Source organism: Vespa mandarinia, chromosome 13, assembly GCF_050613455.1.
Source record: "Vespa mandarinia isolate Hongniang chromosome 13, ASM5061345v1, whole genome shotgun sequence".
Classification (NCBI taxonomy): Eukaryota; Metazoa; Arthropoda; class Insecta; order Hymenoptera; family Vespidae; genus Vespa; species Vespa mandarinia.
The window spans coordinates 758,189-779,992 of NC_140822.1; the positions used below are offsets into that span (position 1 = coordinate 758,189).

The 21,804-nt window shown below is 38.9% G+C and overlaps 9 protein-coding genes across 11 annotated transcripts; 4 read left to right on the forward strand and 5 right to left on the reverse strand.

Moving 5' to 3' along the window:
• The first annotated feature begins 1 nt into the window (after position 1).
• LOC118444149 (uncharacterized) lies at positions 2-3,393 on the forward strand. 2 transcript variants are annotated; one of them, XM_085661130.1, is made up of 2 exons: positions 2-134; positions 2,105-3,393. In XM_085661130.1, the coding sequence occupies exons 1-2, from the start codon at positions 119-121 to the stop codon at positions 3,055-3,057; spliced, it is 969 nt and encodes a 322-aa protein (XP_085517256.1). In that variant the 5' UTR covers positions 2-118; the 3' UTR covers positions 3,058-3,393. The 2 variants fall into 2 exon arrangements, with proteins under 2 accessions (XP_085517256.1, XP_085517257.1); XM_085661131.1 differs by lacking the exon at positions 2-134 and adding an exon at positions 1,775-2,043.
• A 493-nt stretch (positions 3,394-3,886) lies between these two features.
• LOC118444148 (uncharacterized) lies at positions 3,887-7,915 on the reverse strand. The gene is made up of 4 exons (XM_035872132.2): positions 6,761-7,915; positions 6,514-6,672; positions 4,396-4,499; positions 3,887-4,292 (listed from the first exon to the last, which is right to left on the reverse strand). The coding sequence occupies exons 1-4, from the start codon at positions 7,221-7,223 to the stop codon at positions 3,984-3,986; spliced, it is 1,035 nt and encodes a 344-aa protein (XP_035728025.1). The 5' UTR covers positions 7,224-7,915; the 3' UTR covers positions 3,887-3,983.
• Positions 5,992-13,748, forward strand: LOC118444144 (uncharacterized). 2 transcript variants are annotated; one of them, XM_085660972.1, is made up of 6 exons: positions 5,992-6,636; positions 10,624-10,920; positions 10,999-11,180; positions 11,257-11,546; positions 11,629-11,894; positions 12,061-13,748. In XM_085660972.1, exons 2-6 carry the CDS (start codon positions 10,667-10,669, stop codon positions 12,233-12,235), a joined length of 1,167 nt encoding a protein of 388 aa, XP_085517098.1. In that variant the 5' UTR covers positions 5,992-6,636; positions 10,624-10,666; the 3' UTR covers positions 12,236-13,748. The 2 variants fall into 2 exon arrangements, with proteins under 2 accessions (XP_085517098.1, XP_035728008.2); XM_035872115.2 differs by lacking the exon at positions 5,992-6,636 and adding an exon at positions 8,435-10,623 and having other exon boundaries at positions 10,717-10,920.
• LOC118444314 (carbonic anhydrase 2) lies at positions 12,595-13,635 on the reverse strand. Its single transcript, XM_085661090.1, has 5 exons — positions 13,629-13,635; positions 13,361-13,549; positions 13,114-13,255; positions 12,927-13,032; positions 12,595-12,849 (listed from the first exon to the last, which is right to left on the reverse strand). Exons 1-5 carry the CDS (start codon positions 13,633-13,635, stop codon positions 12,595-12,597), a joined length of 699 nt encoding a protein of 232 aa, XP_085517216.1.
• On the forward strand, positions 13,743-15,747 carry LOC118444143 (MYCBP-associated protein). The gene has a single exon (XM_035872114.2). The coding sequence runs from the start codon at positions 13,867-13,869 to the stop codon at positions 15,745-15,747; it is 1,881 nt and encodes a 626-aa protein (XP_035728007.2). The 5' UTR covers positions 13,743-13,866.
• A 106-nt stretch (positions 15,748-15,853) lies between these two features.
• LOC118444316 (carbonic anhydrase-related protein-like) lies at positions 15,854-17,137 on the reverse strand. Its single transcript, XM_085660973.1, has 7 exons — positions 17,099-17,137; positions 16,852-16,986; positions 16,624-16,768; positions 16,442-16,547; positions 16,251-16,353; positions 16,026-16,177; positions 15,854-15,961 (listed from the first exon to the last, which is right to left on the reverse strand). The coding sequence occupies exons 1-7, from the start codon at positions 17,133-17,135 to the stop codon at positions 15,854-15,856; spliced, it is 786 nt and encodes a 261-aa protein (XP_085517099.1). The 5' UTR covers positions 17,136-17,137.
• A 192-nt stretch (positions 17,138-17,329) lies between these two features.
• Positions 17,330-18,801, reverse strand: LOC118444317 (carbonic anhydrase 3-like). Its single transcript, XM_085661010.1, has 7 exons — positions 18,765-18,801; positions 18,525-18,698; positions 18,320-18,464; positions 17,941-18,046; positions 17,748-17,850; positions 17,532-17,668; positions 17,330-17,449 (listed from the first exon to the last, which is right to left on the reverse strand). Exons 1-7 carry the CDS (start codon positions 18,799-18,801, stop codon positions 17,330-17,332), a joined length of 822 nt encoding a protein of 273 aa, XP_085517136.1.
• Positions 18,802-19,115: 314 nt separating this feature from the next.
• Positions 19,116-20,108, reverse strand: LOC118444152 (carbonic anhydrase 1). Its single transcript, XM_035872145.2, has 4 exons — positions 20,096-20,108; positions 19,894-20,031; positions 19,452-19,805; positions 19,116-19,357 (listed from the first exon to the last, which is right to left on the reverse strand). Exons 1-4 carry the CDS (start codon positions 20,106-20,108, stop codon positions 19,116-19,118), a joined length of 747 nt encoding a protein of 248 aa, XP_035728038.1.
• A 270-nt stretch (positions 20,109-20,378) lies between these two features.
• Positions 20,379-21,639, forward strand: LOC118444318 (carbonic anhydrase 3). The gene is made up of 5 exons (XM_085661091.1): positions 20,379-20,436; positions 20,509-20,781; positions 20,873-21,129; positions 21,248-21,472; positions 21,538-21,639. Exons 1-5 carry the CDS (start codon positions 20,379-20,381, stop codon positions 21,637-21,639), a joined length of 915 nt encoding a protein of 304 aa, XP_085517217.1.
• The last annotated feature ends 165 nt before the right edge of the window (positions 21,640-21,804 follow it).

Below are 21,804 nucleotides of genomic sequence, written 5' to 3' on the forward strand. Positions count from 1 at the left end.
AGCTGATTGATTTTTCTTCCTTCTTTAGTATGTGCTCTTGGAGACGACGATAAAAGAGGAAAAAAGAGAGAGAGAGAGATACGATCGTAAACGTTGACGATGACGATGATGCCGCACGATGACGATGGAGCGAGGTTAGGAAGAAAATGATTATTATTAATTCAACGAGAGCTCGCTTATGTACGTTTGTTTCACGGGAAGTCGGTGACCGAAGTGAGGAGGACGTACGTTTACGAGTACGAGGAGGATCGACATGACGCGCGGAGACGCGAGCTAACGATACACACGCACACTAGTATTATATATATATACACACACACACAACGGAGAGACACAAAACACACCCGAAGAGAACACGCGACGACACTACGAAAACGCGCCTTTTTTTAACCAGTCTCGTTTATTCGATTCCTCGACACCGTCTTTCCTTCCTCTTTCTCTATTTTCTTTTTATTACTTACGTACACGTATACTGTGTAGATACCTCTCTCTCTCTCTCTCTCTCTTTCTCCCTGTCGGTCACCGTCGTCCTTGCTCGATAAACTTCGCTAGAAATATACCCGTTGCTCTTCCCTCTTTAATCGTTCCTTCGTTTTTCCTTTTTTCTTTTTTTTTTTTTCCTTCAAAGTCACGGTCTTCTCTTAGCGGGTGAAAACTACGCCATCGTGTTATAGCTTCCTCGTGATAGACGCGATGCGAGAGAGAAGAGGAGAGAGAACAACGAAGACGACGACGACGACGACGACGACGACGACGACGGCACGACACGACGCACAAAGAACGCGCGTGCTGGACGACAGCTCGACAACGTTCCGCCCTTCTGATTATTTTTCTCTTTCTTTCTTAAGTAGCCTCGCGACGCACGGCTCGCTTCTCCTCTCCTCTTACCACAACACCATGAACCTCTCTCACTCACTCTTTTTCTCTCTCTCTCTCTCTCTCTCTCTCTCTCTGTCTCGCGCGCGCAAGACCCTCACTCACGCACACGTTCGAGACGACAACTTGAAATTTGGCAAACGCATCGCACCAGCAAAATTCGTCACACGCACGCTCGTCTCTCTCTCTCTCTCTCTTTCTCTTTCTCTCTTCTTTCTTTATCTTTTTCTTCTCAGGCCAGTCGCCACTGTCGACGCACTGCTAACAGTCCTACCACTGCTCGAACCTCGACTTCCCTACCGACATTATTTTATCCTTTCCTCTCACCCTCCTGCACGACGCGTTCAACTACAACTGGCTCCCACTAGGTCGCGGCCATCTTGCCTTTGTTACTAACTCACGAGACTAGCCGGAGCCACTGTAGCGGTCTTTCAGCGCCTCTGGCGGCCCTGATTGGAACTAATCTGCCCGCAACGCGCGTAAAACGAATTCGCGTTTCACGTACGCATTATTAATTCTTGCGCGTTAGAATTTCTCTTGTATATATATATATATATATATGTATATATATGTACGTATACGTGTATATGCACGTATATGTATTTGCAAGAGTGAAACTTTTGTTGTACTTTTATAAAATTTTCTCGTAAACGTGGTACGCCTTGTTTTTAATCGATCGTGTAAATCGATTCTCGTTCAAAGTTATTCGATAACTTAAAACAATTCGGCAATTTGGAAATTCTGGTTACTTAAATTCGCTCAAATTTCTCGACTCTTACCGAATTACCAAAAGCCATAATTTTATTGGTGGAAATTATTAAATTACTACCTCCATATTGGGTTACATAAATGATATACTTTGGAAATGCGAAGATATTTCGATTGAGAGCTATAAAATTAAAACGTACGATAAAAATATTCACTTAATCTTCGAATTCCTGTATATTGTGTGATTAGTGATAGAGAATGATTTTAGACACTTCCATCTTTGAACGTATTAACGACAAAAGAAAACAATTACGATGACGTTTATTATCGTGACACGATGAGGAAGTTTAAATAAAAACAAGTATTAAAATCGATCGAAACATTTTACCGGTTATAGCTCAACGTTAAAATTAAAATGTATCAATTCCAGAAAATGGATCTCTGATATGAATAAAACAGGTAAAACAGTTTTTACGAATCCAAAGATTAATTTAATCCCTTTGGCGCTATTTTCTAACAGAATCTTTTAATTTGGACGGATCCAAAAATCCAAGACAGCCGAAAAGAAAGGATGGAAGCGTAAACACGGAAGAGGAAAAATATTCGGGAAAGCAGAAGAAGAAACCTAACAAGCTTTCATTATGGTGCGGCAAATTATGCGGACGGAGAAAGAAGAATGGTGAAAAGGACAAGAGGAAGCTAAATAAAAAATCGAAACGTAAAAAGTCAAAAAGAAAACGTTACTGCAGATTTTGTAAAAGGAAGAAGAAGAAGAAGGAGGATGAGGAGGAGGAGCAGGAGGAGGAGGAAGGTTCGGGTGTGCGACTTAACAGAGCTGCGAGACAACCCAAGATGAGAGATAAGGAACATCAAACCTTTGACCAGTCGGATTCAAAGATATCTGTCGAAGAAAGAAAAAAGTCAAGAGCAGAAAGAAAGAGAGAAAAGGCGCTTAAACGGAAAAACTCTGGTCATCTGGAAAAGTCAGTCTCCTATGCTAAGGACAATCGATATACCGACGATCAAAGATCTAAATTTAAACTAGATCGTGATAGATTAACAGGGGATATCAGTAAAAGTTGCTGCTTTTTATGTGCTGAAAATTCTTTAGCGATCGCGGCAGCTATCGGTCCTAGACCAATATGTTCCGATAAGAGCGTGGATGCGTATGGCATGAAAGGGATCGAGACTAGTTGCAGTCCGATTAAATTGCCAGTACACGTGAGGACCGTCAAATCGTCCTTACGAATTAAAGTAAAAGACACGTGTACGTCCTATGGGAACATGCCGAAAGCAAAGAAAAAACGTAAGAAATTTAAACTTTTTCCAAAAGTTAAAAAGAACACGTGTCCTAACCATAAGGTTATACCCGAACGACGTACGGTCGGTTGTGTTACCGAAAATCCATCGAAATCTGAGAAACCAAAAGAGAAAAAGATACACGAGCCTTGTTGCAAGGACAAAGCGACATAATTATTTTGCTATTTCGATGCTATTTCGCTTTCTTTCTTCTTTTCTTTTTTTTTTTTTTTTCTTCTCTTTCACCAAACTTCGGCGTATTTGAAAATCAATATTTTCAATAAAGATTATACGCTCGATTTATTTCTTCTTCCATTCATGTGATTTCTTCATTGACAAGATTTCTTTCCCCACGCAATCACTTACGGTCGTCGTATCTTCTTTGAAATCTGAAAAAAAAAAGATGAATCTTTTATAATTCTCGTCTACAATCTATCATTTATTTCTATCATTACAAACTATCTCAATTTTTAATACCACAGACCGTATTAGATTCTTCTGTCGTTAAATCCTTTCGAAAAGTTTCAATCCACTTTGGTCCTTGGGTCACCTGAAAAATATAATGCTGGTTAATAAAGCTTAATATCAAATAAACAATGCCTCTGTGTTTCAATTAGTTTCAATTCCATGGGTAGAATCGAGTATGAGATATTGGACGTCGCTGAAATCGCTCGAGGAAAGCAATAATCCTTTGAGCTTTTGCCCTTAGAACGGCAAATACCGAATTACCTTCGAACTATGTTCGAGACGATTCAACGTCTTCGGTAGATTTAAATGAACTCTTAAACGTGTATAAAATATTATATTACAATAATTCGTAAGACAAAATTTCCATAAATTTCCATCATAAACGTATATATACATATATATATGTTTATTATCATAAAGATTTATGTACAAGTCGAAACGCTGTCTCGAGTGTTTCGAGTTATCTAATTATTTAATATCTTAACTATTAGATCTTGATCACAAAGATAGAGGATTTGCGATGAGACGATGGCTTTAAAGAGGAACGATTTGAAATAGAAGAAATTAGACATTAACAATGAAAATAAAAAGGAAGAAAACATTGAAAGATTTTCGATAGAGTCGATTAGTTCTCAGACTGTATCGGATGATGGTAGGACAGGACGCGGCTGTATCGTTGTCGTGACGTTGCTGCTAGCTTCATCTAACGAAGGATTCCCGAACATCAAGGGTGCGGCATAGTAGGGTAACAAAGGGTAATGGTTTGGTGGAAAATAAGTTGGCGGTAAGAGTCCTTGTCTCTGTGCTATCTTCAGTCGGGACGTCAGTTGCTTCTTCCACTTGGTACGTCGATTTTGGAACCACGTTTTGATTTGAACCTCCGTCAAATTCAGAGATTTCGAAAGTTCCATTCGTTTGCTCACACTGAGATACTTGTCGATCTGCGAATATAAAGGAGACGTGTTGTTTTTTTTTTTTCTTTTTTTTTATGCTCTTTTCCTCGCTCGGAAAATTTTTCAAACATTAGGTCATTAGGAATGCTACCTTGAACTCCGCTTCGAGTCTTTCCAATTGTTTAGCGCTATATGCTTGTCGCGGTTTTCTATCGATTCCTGGTTTTCTCGAACGCCTGCCATTCGGTTTTGGTGCTGAAAGAATATATGGCATTTTAAGTAAACGGTCGAAGAAAGTCTGTACGAGAAGTAGTAAAAGATAAAATGGAAGAACGTATATAAGAGTATGACAGTTTGGTCTTCGGTAAGATTTATCGTCGTGATAATAAAAATTTAACATTGTAATCGCGTTTCTTAATTGCTTGGCAAAGGCCCCTCGAGCTTGTACTCAATTACCACTTTCACCGACTCCGCCCTATACGCGTTAGTTCGTCTAGAGTTACCAAACGTGTTTAAAACATGCGGGATTGTTTGAGGAACGCGTGACATCTTACTGTCAATATCGGCCAGAATGTGGCAAAGAGATGAGCAAACAGTTTATGCCGAAGAGCGTTTGAGTACGATTATCATGCTGGTGCAAAGATCTACCTAGGATTTCCGTTCGCGGGAAGGTGCGAGCGACATTGTAACGTAATTAGTTGCATCGAAATAATAAAACTATTCGACCATTAACTCGTCGTCGTTTTCCTTGGAATAGGAGAAACAAAATTTTCTATCCCAACGATCGACACTAATTTTCTCTATTTGATCGTGAGCTTCCCAAAAAAAACTTTGAAGAATTGCTGATGCTAGTAGAATCAACGTCGTTCTCTCTCTTTCTCTCTCATCTTGTTTGATCTCTTATTAGTCTATTGGCCCTTACGCGACGCGTCAACAAATGGATGTCGTTTCGTTTGTACAAGCTCTTTTAGTCATTTTTACGAGAACCTTTTGGGAATGATGGAGGTATCTGAGAATAAAGCAACAGAAAAAAAATCGTCGGTGTTTTATCCTCTCCCCCCCGCTCTCTCTCTCTCTCTCTCTCTCTCTCCTTCTCCTGCCTCGTAATATAATGACGGTGCAAAGATATTCTTTGATTCCTCGCATCGAAGACGTAGAGTCTAACGAATTCGCAAAGACCCATTTTCGAGGTGTTGCCTGGCAGCTGATTCCTTACGCACGCGATGCAGGTGAAATATGTTCTCGAGAATGCCATGATATATGGCCATTAAACTTGATTTATGGAGGATTTTAGCGGATTCTTGTATTGGATGATTCACACCGCGAAATCCCGGTCGATCATCGCGTTAACGTAAAGTACATAAGTACGTGAGCTCTCGTAGGCGCGAAACATGCATGTAGATTGAAAAGATGGAAGACCAGTGTTCAGGGTACCTTTCGTACGTCGTGTAAAAAGTGGAAAAGAAGGTGGAGGGCACACAGCTGTGGTATTTCTTGGAAGATGAAAGACTGTGAGAATGGCCGAAAAGAGCCGTACGTAGTGACGAAGAAAGAGAACCGGCGAGAGCAAGATTTACGAGTGGACGGAGACATTTAGCACGTACGCGGAAGATGGTTAGAGCAATACCGTTGATAAATGGCCACCTAACAGCATGGCGGATGTTTGTCAGAGCGGGAGATGCTCGATGATTTTAAAAGAACCAACGTGTTATCGTCAGACGATTACCTATGGGGATTAATTCTTATTTCTATAACCACCAGTTCGATATCGTTGGTGAGAATCGAACTGGTGACGATTGTTCGTGTTTCTAGATAGATACATAAATAGGTGTTTCGCATTTAACCGTTAACGCGTTGAAAATGAGGGAGATGTAACACGTTGCTCGTTGATGCGGCGTTCGCGTGTCGAAAAGCTCTTACCGTAGGCGCCTCCCGTAATATCCAATATTCGTTTGAGACGTGAAAGAACGCTCCGATCTTTCACAACCCCTCTCTTCCTCTCTCTCTCTCGCTCGCTTGCTCGCTCGCTCGCTCGCTTGCTTGCTCGCTCGCTCGCTCGCTCTCTTCTCACCATTGTTCGCGAAAATAGAATTACGGCGATAAGTTATTACGTGCGGGTAATTAGAGTTCTTTGTCGTGAAGAAACGAGATGGTCGGCTGATAATTCACGAATATACTAGAGGTCCGACGATTGTATACGAGTTCATAGGAGAATTCGGGACGAGTTTAATTAATAAATAAGTAGTTCGAAATAGTTCGAACAGTTTACCTTGAAGACCAAAAAGTTGACCAGGCTTCGACTGTGCGAACCAGCTGCTGTACAAGAGGGATGCTGATGCCAACGAGGTCGTCGAGTAACTCGAAGGATCCGAAAGGGTCCCATCGGTGTAAGGTATAGCCGTGTGCGCGTACAACATACCACTCACGTCTAAAAAAATGTCAAATACTAGAAGGATTCGTAGGAAATAAGGAAGGAGAATAAATACGATAAAGGAACCTAAAAGAAAGAAACATACTCGGATGGGCGGCAGGAATAGCTGTCGGTCTCACAAATTGTCCCTCGATGATTTTCTCATCCTTTTCATCCTGTTCGTCTTCCTTATCGATGTAACAAATCTTAGAAAAATCTCTTTCCTCTTCTCGTTTCTCGTTTCTCGTTCCAAGAATATTGTCGATCGTAAATGCACTCGACGTTGCGACCGGCGACACGTTCCTTCTCTCCGTGATACGTTGCCTTCGATATTCTCTGTAGCTTTCACTGCTCGAATCGGATGCATATTCCATCGTCTCTCGATGATTACTCGGTGATTTTGCACGTCGTTCGGTGTCCTCGCTTCCTCGGCGATCGTACCTCGCCTCCTCCTCGATAGAACAAACATCGTTGGCATTCTGATGCGATCTCGCTCTTCGTAGATCGCAAATATCACCGTCCGACGCCTTCTCCTGGCTCTGACAATACTCCATCTTGACAAAAGTCATCGGCTCTAGATATCTAACGAATGCATCTCATTGTCGACGTTAATGTTCCTTCGAAAAGCTCACTTACAATCGATTACTGCACGACCGATTGGATTCGAATAATTCCTATGGAATCATGTTCAATCCGTACAATTCTTTATTTATTCTATTCACTTTTTATCTTTTTTACGATTGTGAAATGTCTTTCGTCAAAGGATCAAGATCTAATCTCCGACTAATCTCCTCTTTACAGTCTTCCGAAAGCGAGTACTTCCGAATGTATGACAGGTGGCACGTGTCCGTGGTCCAGAAGGACCTCCCAACATCCCCACCATCCATTCCCAAGGGAAGGTCATCCTCCTAGGAGGTTGGAGGAAAGTCTCGCGCCTTCGATCTTCCCCCCTCCCTCTCTTTCCGACTATTCACTATTTCTTCTGGTTATTTCGCTGGAATGGAGGGGAATGCTCAAAAGATTCGTAATACCTATTGTTGATTTATCGTCGGAGATTGCATCGTACTGTCGACTTTTTCAAAATCAGATCGTCGATCAGACCTTCTCGAATTTTCTCGAAAACCAAAACCCATAGAATATTTATTATCCGAGATGAGTATTCTTTACGATTGAACGTTTACTTATCGACAATTCAAATGCCATAATTTGTAATAGTTCAAATGTCATAATCGCGAGCGACAAAGATAGGAATCTAATGGTGTATAAGTATACATTCGATCAAGTTTTATCCTAACTCCTGTTAAATTTCAATGTTGTCGAAATAAGAAGCGAGATGCTTCGATTGGAAGTTTGAATGTTCTCGTCTAAAAGGATATTTGGCCGGGATACACTATACGCGCTTGTAACAACACGCCTTCGCTTCTCGAGAAAGAACTCATCGCGGTTTAAAGAGCGGTGCTCCGATTGGTCCAGTAGGCGCATGCTCCAAACTAAACGTCCGCCCTCTTCGAGCACCCTATCTCCAGGATTTCTGTCAGCAAACTGATGGTTCCTTCTCCTACTCTTCTTCTTCCTCATACTCCCTCTCCAAGTCGAACGGATGGATAAACGCTTCTGCCTTCAGAGAAGAACACCACACCGAAAAAGCACCGCAAAACACTCCTTCGTGCGTTTAGTAAACCACGAGCAGTGGTTCTCTAAACGGGCCTTTGCAACAATTACTATCTTTTTCTTTTTTTTTTCTTTTTTTTTTTTTATTATTCTCTTCGTTTGCCTCTTTTATTACGTCAATCGTGATACGCATATGATTAAAGTACTACTTTTTATATGCGCAAGATATATGTATATATAATCTAAACTTTATATACTTTACCTCGTTCGGTTTCGAGAACAGCTAAGCGAATTATTTTCTATAAGTGAACGATATCGCCTCGTGGAAAATAAATCAGGATTTTATTTGGCCTGTAGCTGACAACATTCTATATCGATGATATGCTTTATCGAGACCCATTGAACTAGGCTGGTTCCTCTTTACGCTCTCACAATGGACGCCATTTCTACGAACAGCACTTCCATTAGTCTTCGGATCACCCACGCGAATTCTCACTGTTCCTCCTTACACGCGGTAGAATCCATCGAGGAAAATTTCGCAGCTAGCGATGTTAAAGGGAGCAATGACCATTGCAAGCGCATCAAACAGTCTCTCTCTAAATACTTTACCCCCATTCGGTTTATAATTATGTGACGCACCGTTTAAAAATTTTCTAAGAACCCATCAGGATTATTCGGATAATAAATTATGATAATGGCCGTGGTTCATTAGCGCGTTTCTACTCTCTACGTCCTTTTCAAACGACGTTTACGTTTCCTTGCGAGAGTATTCACGCGAGATTTCTACCTACGTAGGCGAGGACAAATATTGAGCCTAAAATACCTGAAACAAAATGCGCCCCTCGCACCTTCTGTCGTTAGGTGCGAACGGACTCGCATGATTTCACGAAAGAACGCGTTACTCTTCTCCGAAGCCATTAACGACCCTTAACGCTACTTTGCAGGTTCACGATCGCACGGAAAACGCATCAGGTGTGGTAAGCTTGTAGACTCTATTCGCTAGTTCACTATAGAAATGTTCACGTACACGATTCGGAGAGTAATATTTTTTTTATCGCGGAATGATTTTACTTGAAATTCGCGAAAGGCATTGACGCATTGTCGATCGTAGAACTGTGATCTATGCGATCACATTTTTCGGAATATCGAGAGGGTGGGCGATATAAGTTTTACTCTCGTATTTGGTGCACGCTGCGCCATGTAATTGGAACGATCAATCAAGCACCTGAGAAAGGGAGGCTGAGATCACGCGTGTAGAAAGCATCCCTCCTCGATGGTCTTGCACGCACAGAGCTTATACGACGGTACCACACCCTATTCAAAAACCATGTGATTCGCAATTGCTACGCTTTCGTATACGCTTTGAGTAGAACGACCATGATAAGAGAATAAGAGGAAAATATTGGGAAATGAAGTAACATCGATAACGATACGGCGGGTGTTTGTTTCGCACGCAGAAAGGGAAGAGTACGGGGGAGGCGGGCAGGATGGAAAGGAAGGAAAAGGAAAAAGAGGAAGAGATGGAAGACGAGAAGATTTGTAAAGAATTCTTTCAAACTGGGCGATTAATTTTCAGTAAGCCCGATGTATAACTGGCCCCGAATAGGTAGGGTGTACACAGATATAGCCACTCTCGCGAGATATTAGACAGGTGAGCGAGTTCCCAAGGGAACAAAGCCCCCATTACCTCGTCTTACCATCCCGTCCCGCTTACCTCGACAAACTCTCTACTCCTAAAACATTCATAAGACCTACGTAAGTGGTTTTTAATAAAGGTATTTAATCATAGGTGTCGGATTACTCGTAAATCGGCTGGTAGCGTAGTTGGAACCATAGGGAATTAATCGTTAAATCTAATATAGCTCTTTCCTCTTTGTTAGGGCTGCCCAAGGGACATACGAAAAATAAAATTCGTATCATTTTCTTTTTGTCCTCTTCGAACGCGCGAGTTCTCCTGATACGGAGAGACGCTCCTAGTAACGACCGTCGTTACGGTCAAAGCAATTATTTCTGGTAGATAATTATTCCGTCGGAGAGAGAGACCACATCTACTGTCCAGTTTCTTCGGTGCTTTCCTCGATCTCAGTCGTTTAAATATTTTACTCCTTTCGAATAATTTCTTTTAACGATGTTCCTATTACTTTATCTGCTCTTAATGGTCCATTACGCGCATGCGGAGGAATGTTTCGACGATGGAAATGAATTTTGCATCGATCAAGACGACATATTATCGGTCGATCTATTGCCGGGATCCTTTTTGTTTGCCGATTCATATCAGAATAAAAGTAATTCGAAAATAGAGAAGGAAACGGTAGACGGCACCTTCGACAAGGCTTTGAACGAAATGGATTATCACAGGTAAACAGGGAAATTCAGGAAAATTCGAAAAGTCACAGAGGAAATGAATAAAGTCAATGATTTGATAATGAAATTAACTCTTTCATCGGTAAGAAAACGAATGAACGAGTATCTTTGTCACGGATACATGGCAGAGGAAATCGTCAAAGAGGTAAGCATTCCTAGGGTTAAACGGAAACCCAATTCGGCATCTTCCAAACCCATTATGCCGGATTTCTTGGGCAACGACAACGTGACCATTCACGAGAAAATGTTGTGGGACGAGGGTAGCTCCAAGTATAAAAATTGGCTACAAAAGTGACGTATCTTTTCTATCGAACGTACCAAACGACCTGTCTGACTTCTATTAAACGCTGATAAGTCTCTATTCTATAGGACGACTACTTTGGACGACATATATCGTCATTATTCGCCGCGAAGAATGTTGAAGAAGAAACAAGGAGTCAAATACGATCACGACATCGAAGAATTCGACGGCGAGGTCACCGGTTTTGCCATGCAAGCACCCTTACCTTCCGGAAAAATTGAAGTTTATGAGCCTCCAAATTCGAACGAAGGTGAGAATTGGTTTAATGATAATAATCAGTCTGTCTAATGATTAAAGATTATGATTTAACGTGAATATCGTGACAGATCATATGCCTGCCGCTTCGGGACACAATTATCATCATTACGGATACGGTCACGGTGAACATTTCGGTCATCCTGGAGAATTTTTCCCTGCGATTCAGGAGGAACATTATTATCACGTCCCGTATCATCAGGAACAACAGGAGCACGAGGAGGAACATCACAAGCCTGTCTATCATAGCAAAGGAAAGGGACACGATCTTTCGTTGAAAGATTTCTTTGAAATTGCTCTCACCGCATTAGCCTTCTTGGCGTTCGGTCTATTCGTCATACAGCTATTGATGAATGCCACGGTATTGATACGATTTAATTTATAAAAAATATATAAGAGTTTATGCCGACGATGATATAGAGGAATACGATCGTTATGCGCAGCAAAATATGACAAACGTCACTACCTCTAGTACCCTGACGGACGCGTCGGATGGGACGCGTTTCAAGAGACACGTCGGTGGCTTCCCAATGACTTACGCCACTAATCAAGAATTGAATGAATTGTCTTATCGCGTTTTGAGATCGGTCGAAGCGGCTCTGATTGCTGATATGGATTCTGCCAATTGTCTACGGAGAATTCTCTGCGAGGACAATCAATATTCAAAGAGTACTAACGATGGTCGTAAAATTTGGGTACCCGTTTGGAGGTATGCTATTCTACAAAATTAATTAACTATTATTTCATAATGAATTCTTATTTTTCGGGATCCGTTGTTCCTACTGTCGATTATCTAGAGATCTAACGTTACCGAGACGTTCACATCTATTCACATCTATTCCTTTATACGATAATAAAGGCAGCTTCCTTTTCAGCTTAGGGATGAGCTGGATCACAGGAAGAGTTTCTAAAGCTGCACCTTGGTCGGCAATGCTGGAATCTGTTAAGGCTTCGGTTCTTGGCTTGGGCGGAGCTAATTGCACTTTGCTCTATCCTAATTGCGATCTTCGCAAAGAAAGAATCAAAAGACGTCGTAGACGTAGAAGATAAATCGTTTAATCCTCGTTAATATTTCATCCGATATTTATTAGTTTTAATTTATTTATTAGTTTTAGTTTTTCCTTAAGGCGATAAAAAAGCATTGGATTGGCTGGATAAAACGAGCTGTTCTCTTGATATTGGTAAAAGGGTAGCGTGTAACGAGCCCGATGGACGAACGTGAAAAATATGTCTGTTTTCTCTATTCTGAATTGCTCGGCAATTTCCAAGAATCGGTTTAGTATTCTCGTCGTATAAAATTCGAAATTCGTCTATCTGTAATAATTCCTTCCCCTTTTACTATTTTCCAAGGAAATACGTCACACGTGCATATTTTGCGTCGATTAAATCAACAACAAAGTATTTACTTTTTAAACAATTCGTAAGATTCGTTGCAGTACCTGTTCTTTGGCTATTCCAACAGGTTCTCTGCACACGAGCCACATTATACGGCGCGTCCATTGTGGCGTTATCGTCGAACCCCAATATACAAAATAATCTTCGGTAAATGGTTTAAAAATATTCGTCAGTACGATCGGTACTAAACGAATGCTGGAATTAGCGATTTTAATGGAAGGCAAAGCGCTTACTATCTTCTTTAAAAATATATTAGAAAATGTCTGCAACTGTATGTAAAATGTAATTGAAGTAACGTGAAAATGGTCTTTCGACCATTTTATTCAACATTGAAATTCAATATTACCTTTAAGAAGTAAACTATTATTATAACGCCGTCGACTTGTCGAAGAGCTTCCTCGAAATTTAAGTATTGCGTTTTAAAGTGTACTACGTGAAGTTCCATCGGCGTACTTTAAAGTTAAGATTATTTCAATGAGATCAGTAATAAAGAGAAAGAGAGAGAGAGAGAGCTACGAAGAAAATTCGCACACTTTGCACCATCGGCGCGATGCTCGCTACCATACATTTCCGTTTCGCCCCAATGAAAATGCATTTGTGAAAAAACGTAATTTCCATTAAGAGGACCACCAGTGATATATGGCTTTTCCATTAGCCACTTTGCACCAAGAACAGCTATGAAAATTGAGCTTGCGTTGCATTCGCGTTACTCGGGTCGTTATTTTTCATTGCGAACATATTAATTATTAATAATGACTTGAAATACGAGGAACTTGTTACCAGTTTGTCCTGTGTTGGTGATCTTTAATTTTCGCGGTGCAACGTCATAATAAATCCATTGCAATAGCGTCAAATTAATCGGTGTCATTTTACTGATATCCAAATCGATAGGAGATGGCAGTTCTCCTTCTATAATGCCGAGTCCTTGAATGAATTTTGCATTTTCTACATTGACGTCGTCGACATTCTCTAAACACGCAAATCTATCAGCTTAATAATCGGAATATTTAATCGGAATTTATTCATTATTAATTAAATAAATTTATACCTTCCATTGCTATCGCGAATAATTATTATTCATTTATTTAGTTATATTACGCTCTCGATAGTAGTTTTCGATAAGTTCGATTGTGTCTAAGTATCGATCGTAAATATGCGAAATACATGAACTACCATGCTAGGTTAATTTTTAATTAAATTCGAAACAATTAACCTTCCTAAAAGATTTTAATGAGAAACACGTGGAGGGGTTCGTTTAAAGATTAAGTCTAATATAAAATATAGAAATGGATTATGCAAGGAAAATAGGAAAAAGGAAGGAACCTCACGTCTGGACGAAGACCAATATTACAATGGTAACTGCGTTTGATTATAATCTGATAAAAGACGACCCAAAGGATATAGAAGATCGACGTTTAAAAAATTGGAAAAAATGGTTGGTCGAGAGAGAAAAGATCAGTCGTCGTATAAAATCTATAACGGGTCGTCCGAAAATCGATCAGATTATAAACTCTTGCGAGAAAGTACGTTCCCTGATAGAATTGAAAAACTTGATGGAGTATGCCTCGATACCTGTTCCTGTAATACCTGATAAATATCGCGGTGGTCCAGAATTTTGGAATGTTCCGAAATTCTTGGCCAAACATGGCGATGATGACATTTGCTTGCCCGAGATAACAATGGTACCGACCAAAAGGGATTTAAATCTTCCACCGGACTTGACGTACGTCGATGTACCAGAACTGATCGAGGAAGAAAAAGGTTTACGTGGTATCTCGTTGAATGAGAGAACGTGGGAACGAAATTTGTATTTTAAACGACGAGAAAAAGAACTACGCAAAGAGATAAAGCTATTGATGCCTAAGAAACCAGAAACGAAGGAGCTTTTAATTCGGGGTAAAACTTTTGTCGAGCCAAAGAGAAAGCCAATAATACCCGTTATAACGATTACCGCACCGGAAGAGGAAAAATCCGATGATCTGGATTTGGCGATAATTTTAAAGATTCAGGATCGAGAGATTGCTCAAAATTCGAACGAATCCAACGAGAAACCCATAGAATGGGATTTAATATTTCGTGGAAGGATCGATGAAAGATCCGAGCAGAAGATCATTTTTGAAAACAAGGGTAACATCGTGATCCATTATCGCTGGAGAGACTCATCTTTTCAATCAAATTTTCAATTCTTTCAAAAACACGATAGCCCATTTCACTTCAACAAAAACGATGGCATAATTTTACAAGGAACAATCAAGGAATTGAAGATCTGGTATTTGCCACGATCGTCCAACGTCTTCACCGAATCCTGGAGACTCTTTACAGACCCAAAAATATGCAATTCTCCGTTGATCTTTCGATTCTGGGGTTGTGCCGAAGAGAGAGACTATAAGAGATCAAATTGTTTTGCCATATCGAAGATCGACTTGTATTTAAATCGTTGCATCAAAGACTCGATAATTCGAGAAATCATCGAGACGATAATGGCTAATATTGATTATAGAAAACCATCCGAACCTGCTTACAGTAGCTTGTTTATTGAAAGCGACGTCTTCAGAGCTAAAAATCCTTATCACTTTTATCACACGAATATTATATTGGAGTTACGCAAACTTTATCACGAGGTGACCGATCGACCAGCCGTACCTTGGAATTTATCTCTGAATGATCTTCGAGAGATCCTTCTACTTATAAAGAGATCAGAACGGCGACAGCAAATGCTTTTACGATTCAATAATCTCTACAAGGAATGCTTGAAGCCTCCGTTTATTTCTACTTTCGTAAATGATAAGAAATATATGGCTGTTTATAATGCGTTGTGTTCTTTTGCAAATTGTTTCGAGATCGAGAGTGAATTTATTTTGGCCAATTGTATTTTGATCAAAGAGAACAAACCATCGAACTTGAACGTCTCCACGTTGTTACGATTACCTCTGAGTGATATTAACGAGGATCGTAAAAAGAATCAAAGCAATAAATTTATGAATGCACAGACATTCGAAAGCAATGTGAGCTTGGCTCAGAGTCATATTGGCGGTCAACTTTACAAAGAGATATTTTTCGTTCGTATTTATGATATATTAGGCGAGATAATAGATCGTATTTCAGCGATAATCAATTCTTACAACAGATTGGATGGAGTAGACACTTCGTTCTATCTGTCGAGATAAAAAGTACATTTTATATAAATGTGATATAATCGGAATAAAAATTTTAACGGAATTCGATATAGTTTTCTTTTTATAATTCGTTCGATTGAGTACCTTGCTTCAAAGATTAAGATATACCCAAGAATATTCTTCTTCCGCGCAACAATTGAATTTTCCTGCAGTTATTTTTTATAGGATTACCTTTTTCATCCTTCAGCATTCGAAAAGCATCGATCTAAGATTCATTTCAATTTGCTTAATCAAATTCTATTATCTTCCTTTAAAGAAATGATGCTTACTTGGGAAGGACTTATCGTAATCATCAATGGAAAAATAATCCAAGTAGCGCATTCGGGATACCCAAGAATACCGCATGAACCTTCGTTGTACGATCCTTGGTAACTGTAATAACGTTCGCAACGAACCGCCCATCGTATCCAGCATAAGGAATCTTAATTAAATACATTAGATGGATTTTACAATCGACGAATAGAAAATTTCTTTTATTTTGCAATAAAACATACTCGCTGGAATATTTTTCTCCGTTCCTGCGTCTACGACGTATTTCAAATTTTCAGTAATTTTCTCTAATTGTGGATTAGTCTCGATGCACTCTCCCGATGGGACCTGAAACGAAATTTTTTTTATGTTAGAGATATGTTTCAAGTATATATATATATATATATATTCAAATAACATGAGATACATAACGTACTAAAAATAAAAAGGATAATATGCAAATGCCATCTTTGTGTTTTAAACAGTCATCGAACGAAGGGTACTTTCGATTCCAATGTACCATCTGAGCTTCCATAGAAAACCTACAAGTTTGATATATGTCTATGATAAAAAAAGTGTTGTAGGAATTACAAACATTATTCATGAGTAAACTCTGACCAAGTGCCGTTTATAGTGTGTTCCGAGCCATTACAATTCTCCTCGCCCCAACGAAAGTTACAAATAAAATATTCATAGACGTCGTTTAATAGCGGACCGCCTGAAACTGTGGATTGTATTCTATTTCCACCAAGAATTACGGTCGCTGTAACGAACCAAAACTTTTGCCGATCGATATTTAAATAAGCATGCTTATTTTATTAACATCCATTTGTATTTTCTTCTTACCGACGTTTCCATCGTTTCCTAAAATGGCTTCTCCGTCGTTCATCCAATGACCATTTAACATAAGAGGCGGATATCGTTTCGGACGGACTATTTTGTCGTCCAAGTCGATCGGAGATTGTCCACGTTTTGGCAAACCTTTATAATACAATTTTATTCAAACAAATTAAAATTTTGACATAGACGCAATATGTAATATCAATGGATATAACCTTTTATTTTATAGTCTGCTAATTTATTCTTTACCTACCGATCAAACCCTTGTAATATTCTGGTAAAAGTGCCATACTGTAAATTAAATAGAAATTAAAACCAATCGAAAATTTTGTCTTTAATGATACACTGATATTGAAATTTTTAATGACGAATCACGTCATTTGATTAATTGACGACGTCCATGATTCGTATCGAAACAACGAAACGATCGATCTTAAAGAAATTCAGAGGCTCTGTTATCACTTCAATTAATTTTTATTAATCGTCAAACTATGCTGCAATCAGTGGCATATAAAATTCGTCTACGACAGCATAACTGTTGCGGTCTGTAATTACTCACTATAGGATCCCACTTGTAGTCATAAATATTTCTGAATACATTCATCTATGTAGGAGGATAAAAAAAATGAAATATATATATATATATATGCATAAAAATTATCTGTGATCCTCATTTGAAAACGTACTTGACGAGAAGAAATTTTTATCGCGTGCGAAATTATTATCCAAATTACACATTCGTTATACGGTGGCACGGTAAGAGAGCCGTGATACGTAAAATAGCCTGGAGCCGCACACGCCTGCAGTATCCACCACAAACAGTCTGCGATAATGATCAAAAATGAAATGAAATAGTTCAAAGACATACTTGTTGATTTACAACATTATTCGTTTTTATATACCAGGTGTAACGGTTATACTGCTACCCGTTTTTTTAATGTTTGCTAAGTGATCGGTAACACGAGCGACTGTTGGATTATCTGGCATTCCTTTACAGCCAACGACCTTTGTTATAAAAAAAAAAAAAAAAAAAAAAAAAAAAAAAATGTTTAATCGATTACGTGCGTGATGACAAAAAATGAGTAATTATTTTACCTGCATCAAATAAGAAAGTATTGCAATACCGTCAGATTTGTCGTAACACTTTTCCAACGATCCATATCGAGTGTTCCAATGCAAAGCTTGTGCCTCCATAGAATACCTAAAATTATATGTTTAAATAATTATATATTATTGACAAAATATACAATCAATGGCATCAAGAATTCTATTCAATTCATCAAAGACATATAAATCAATCGGTACGGAATATATGTACAATACATTTGTTTGTTTCTATAGTATCGTTTTGTGTTAATCAAGCAAATTAAGGTTCAAAAGAGACCATCTCCTGGTTAGATTGAGATTAGACTGTTTAGGTGTTTTTTGAATTATCTAATAATCAGAATATATATTGGTAAATGTCGGTGCTTACCATATACCGTCTATAGAATGTTCGGCACCTCGAGAGTCGCTTGGACCCCAACGAAATTGTACATTTTTCAATTTAAACTCATCTTCGTTCAGTGGACCACCTCGTAAATAAGGATTGGTTGACAAATCCATCAGTTCGATGTTAACTATAAAATATCGTGAAGGATTTAAAGGCTTGTTATTCATTGAATAAAAATTATGGAAACCTGTTTTTCCTGTGTTCGTTATCGTCGCTTTTCCCTTTTTTAACCAATAACCGGTTAATAACAAAGGTGGAAACTTTTGAGTCCACGTATCGGTCGTCTTCAAATCAATGGGCGATTGTCGCCACTTTGGTAAACCGCTCGATGACGTTGATATTACCGTGCGTAGATCGTGATCTAAGAAGAAGCGAACGTACGCGTCAGCAAAAAAAAAAAGAAAATAATTACGATTATCTACAAAACCTCTTCGTCCGTCTTTGAATTTTCGTAGTAAACGCATTGTTTTTATGTGGTTTTTTTTTCCTATTGCAGTGTTCGAAATTAAATCAAAAGATAATTGAATAAATTCGTGAAACAAAATTGTTATTGAATTTTGAAAACATTTTGTAATTTCGTTAGTTTATCGATTTTGTAATTGTTTGAATCATGTCGTGTGTAGTGTAGTTCCATTGTGAAGTTGTTAACGAACACATATTGACGTATATTGTCATTGATGTGTTTTATTAAATCATACTAAACAAATATATATGTGTAGTATAATGAAATATGAATAATGGACCGATATACAATCTTTATAGAAATAGAAACGTAGCTTCAACAAATATAATAAATTATTCGGGAATTGAGCTTCTGAACCTCACGATAATTCTCTTTAATAAATGTTCCTTGTTTGTTTCTTAACATTCTGAAACATTGCGCTTGATTTTCCGAGATTCGTACGGGTTCTGGAAAAATGATCCAAGTCACGCACTCGTGATAGGGCCAAGTGGTAATGGAACCGGTGTAGCTATAATAGCCTGGTGTTTGACAGGCTTGTCTCATCCAACTCAAGCAATCTATAAAGATGTTTCGACTAGAGTTCTAGGAGTTACTGAAGGAAAAAAAAAGAAAGAAAAGTATTTTATTCCAATGAAAAAACACGATATGTACTAGATGATATTTTTGCGGTGGACTCCGGTTCGGTGATCTTATACAAATTATCGGTGATCTTCGAGAACAATGGATGCTCGTCCCAAGCGGGAAGTTGATAGACCTGAAGAAAATAGGAGCAAATCGCGAGACCGTCTCTCTTATCCCAGCACTTTTCAATTTCTTCGTATCGAAGATTAAAGTGTATAATTTGAGCTTCCATTGTAAACCACGTTCCATTGAGAGTATGTTCGGCTCCTTTACAATTCGATGAGCCCCAACGAAAGACAACTTCCGAGAATTCGTATACGTCGTCTGTCAGCGGACCACCACGTATACTAGCTGGACTTCTATTACCCTCCAGAGTTATTCCGACTGTAGAAAAGATCAATAATTATGCAGGTAGATAATTTTGCACGTAGATAATTTCGATAAGATCGTCCCACGTTTTTATATAATTTACCGGTAGATCCAGTGTTCCTTATATTCGCATAACCATCCTGACTCCAATGGCCACTCATAGTAAGCGGAGGATATTCTACTCTAAGAACATGATTGTCGTCTATATCCACGGGAGATTGACCCCATTTAGGGCTGTCACCTTTGAAGGATCACACCAGATTAGGATATACTTTTTATTCCATAGGATCGAATTTGAATCTTACCAGCGCACTGCATCCTTCTCACTTTTCTAAAATCTATTTCGCTTCTTTATCGAGTGGACATTCTTCGCAGAATTTTAATTCATCGTACTTAAGGATTTTGAATTCTTTTCTCAACGTCGATCATTTAACGGGAGAACAATGGAAGAGATCGATATCTACTTATCGATTTGCCGAGTGTTCCAACTTGAAACAACGTTCACGTATCGTTTAAAAATGGAATCGATGTCACGAACCATGTGTTATGAATAAAATCGTCAGATGATTAATATTCTAATAAAAAAATATGTTGGGCTTTTCGTGGCCCGAATTGATGATCGTATCTGGTAGCTTTTTATTCCTAGGTATGTGAGCGTGAATCAATATTTAATTACTAAACGATTATAAATTTCATCTACACTTTGTGAACGACAAAGCGTTGCTGTCCAGCGAATTGTTGAAGTGGTCCCACATCTTTTCACGAAACTCTATCATCGAAGAAGAATGTCAATCGCCGATCTTTTCATTTGGATATGCAGCTCACAATGGACCTCATACCTGGAAGATGTTTTATCCAGAGAGTACTGGTTACAATCAATCACCGATCAATATCACCAGGACCATTGCGATCGGGGAATACGATAATATAGAATGGATCGGTCACAATACAGTACCCTGCTCAATGATCATGGCAAACGATGGAAATTCTGGTACAAGTTTATAAATATCCGATTTTATATTCTAACGAATCGCGAAACAAGGTAATATACCTTAAGGTAAAACTTAACGCGTTTATAATAGTTATAGTCTGTGGTACTTGGTGTGGCCGTGTACATCCCTTCATCAAAGGAGGTCCTTTAACGGATACATACAATTTTCATTCGATGATGTTTCATTGGGGTCCATCGGATAACGAAGGAAGCGAGCATACAATCAACCACGTCCGATATGCCATGGAATTGCAATTCATTCACGTTAAACGTGGCTTCTTTTCACCTCTCCAGGCGGTTTTATTAGGCGCAAAGGACGGAGTAGTGATCGTGTCCTCATTCTTTAACGTACGACTATTCTCTCCCTCTCCCTCATTATTTTTATCCATATATTTACCATTATTTTATCCATTACCAAGGAAGATAATAAACGAAGCAGCCAACGAATTAAAGCGGACGTTTTCAGATAATGCCTGTTGACAATCCTTATTTGGATTGCATAGTAACAAATTTGAGATACATTACGCAACCCGGTAGCAAAGTGTATATACCACCTTTTCCTCTCTCATGGCTACATTATACGGAAGGAAGGAATTACTACGCCTATCACGGTTCCTTGACTCAGCCACCCTGCAGCGAAATTGTCACTTGGCTTATCGATCCTCTTCCAGTAGCAATTTCCTCGAATCAGGTAGATGAGAGACTTTCTTCGTAATTAAAAAATGAGAAAGAGAAAATAACGAGTTAGTCCCGTAGGTCGCACAATTTAGAGAAATCTGTTCGAGCGATGGATTGCTTCTAACGAATTGCAGACCGGTTCAATACTTGAATGAACGTGACGTTTATCATTACGCGTAGCCTTCAGAGATTTTTTTTTTAGTAAGATATTACTTTTAATTATACGTACCAATCTAGATGACCTTTTACGTTTTAATTCCTTTCAGACTGTCTTCCTCGATTAATGCGAGCAATTTTGCTCGAAATGCAAATTCTTATGAGAGTTAATAAGGGATAAAGTATTAT

Coding starts and splice junctions, on each gene's coding strand:
- LOC118444318 (XM_085661091.1), top strand. CDS start 20,379: ATGTTGGGCTTTTCGTGGCCCGAATTGATGATCGTATCTGGTAGCTTT. Junction 20,782..20,872: donor GGCAAACGATGGAAATTCTG/GTACAAGTTTAT, acceptor CGTTTATAATAG/TTATAGTCTGTGGTACTTGG. Junction 21,473..21,537: donor TAGCAATTTCCTCGAATCAG/GTAGATGAGAGA, acceptor TTAGTCCCGTAG/GTCGCACAATTTAGAGAAAT.
- LOC118444148 (XM_035872132.2), bottom strand. CDS start 7,223: ATGACTTTTGTCAAGATGGAGTATTGTCAGAGCCAGGAGAAGGCGTCG. Junction 6,673..6,760: donor TATTCCTGCCGCCCATCCGA/GTATGTTTCTTT, acceptor ACATTTTTTTAG/ACGTGAGTGGTATGTTGTAC. Junction 4,500..6,513: donor TCAACTTTTTGGTCTTCAAG/GTAAACTGTTCG, acceptor ATATTCTTTCAG/CACCAAAACCGAATGGCAGG.
- LOC118444152 (XM_035872145.2), bottom strand. Junction 19,806..19,893: donor AAGGAACACTGGATCTACCG/GTAAATTATATA, acceptor TCTTTTCTACAG/TCGGAATAACTCTGGAGGGT. Junction 19,358..19,451: donor CACCGCAAAAATATCATCTA/GTACATATCGTG, acceptor ACATCTTTATAG/ATTGCTTGAGTTGGATGAGA.
- LOC118444144 (XM_035872115.2), top strand. CDS start 10,394: ATGTTCCTATTACTTTATCTGCTCTTAATGGTCCATTACGCGCATGCG. Junction 11,181..11,256: donor GCCTCCAAATTCGAACGAAG/GTGAGAATTGGT, acceptor ATATCGTGACAG/ATCATATGCCTGCCGCTTCG. Junction 11,547..11,628: donor AGCTATTGATGAATGCCACG/GTATTGATACGA, acceptor CGTTATGCGCAG/CAAAATATGACAAACGTCAC.
- LOC118444314 (XM_085661090.1), bottom strand. Junction 13,256..13,360: donor CACCAACACAGGACAAACTG/GTAACAAGTTCC, acceptor CAATTTTCATAG/CTGTTCTTGGTGCAAAGTGG. Junction 13,033..13,113: donor CATCGCGCCGATGGTGCAAA/GTGTGCGAATTT, acceptor TTAACTTTAAAG/TACGCCGATGGAACTTCACG.
- LOC118444317 (XM_085661010.1), bottom strand. CDS start 18,801: ATGCGTTTACTACGAAAATTCAAAGACGGACGAAGAG. Junction 17,851..17,940: donor TACTTTCTTATTTGATGCAG/GTAAAATAATTA, acceptor TTTATAACAAAG/GTCGTTGGCTGTAAAGGAAT. Junction 17,450..17,531: donor TAAAAATTTCTTCTCGTCAA/GTACGTTTTCAA, acceptor CCTCCTACATAG/ATGAATGTATTCAGAAATAT.
- LOC118444316 (XM_085660973.1), bottom strand. CDS start 17,135: ATGGCACTTTTACCAGAATATTACAAGGGTTTGATCG. Junction 16,178..16,250: donor GGAGAAAAATATTCCAGCGA/GTATGTTTTATT, acceptor TATTTAATTAAG/ATTCCTTATGCTGGATACGA. Junction 15,962..16,025: donor TTACGATAAGTCCTTCCCAA/GTAAGCATCATT, acceptor AATGAATCTTAG/ATCGATGCTTTTCGAATGCT.
- LOC118444143 (XM_035872114.2), top strand. CDS start 13,867: ATGGATTATGCAAGGAAAATAGGAAAAAGGAAGGAACCTCACGTCTGG.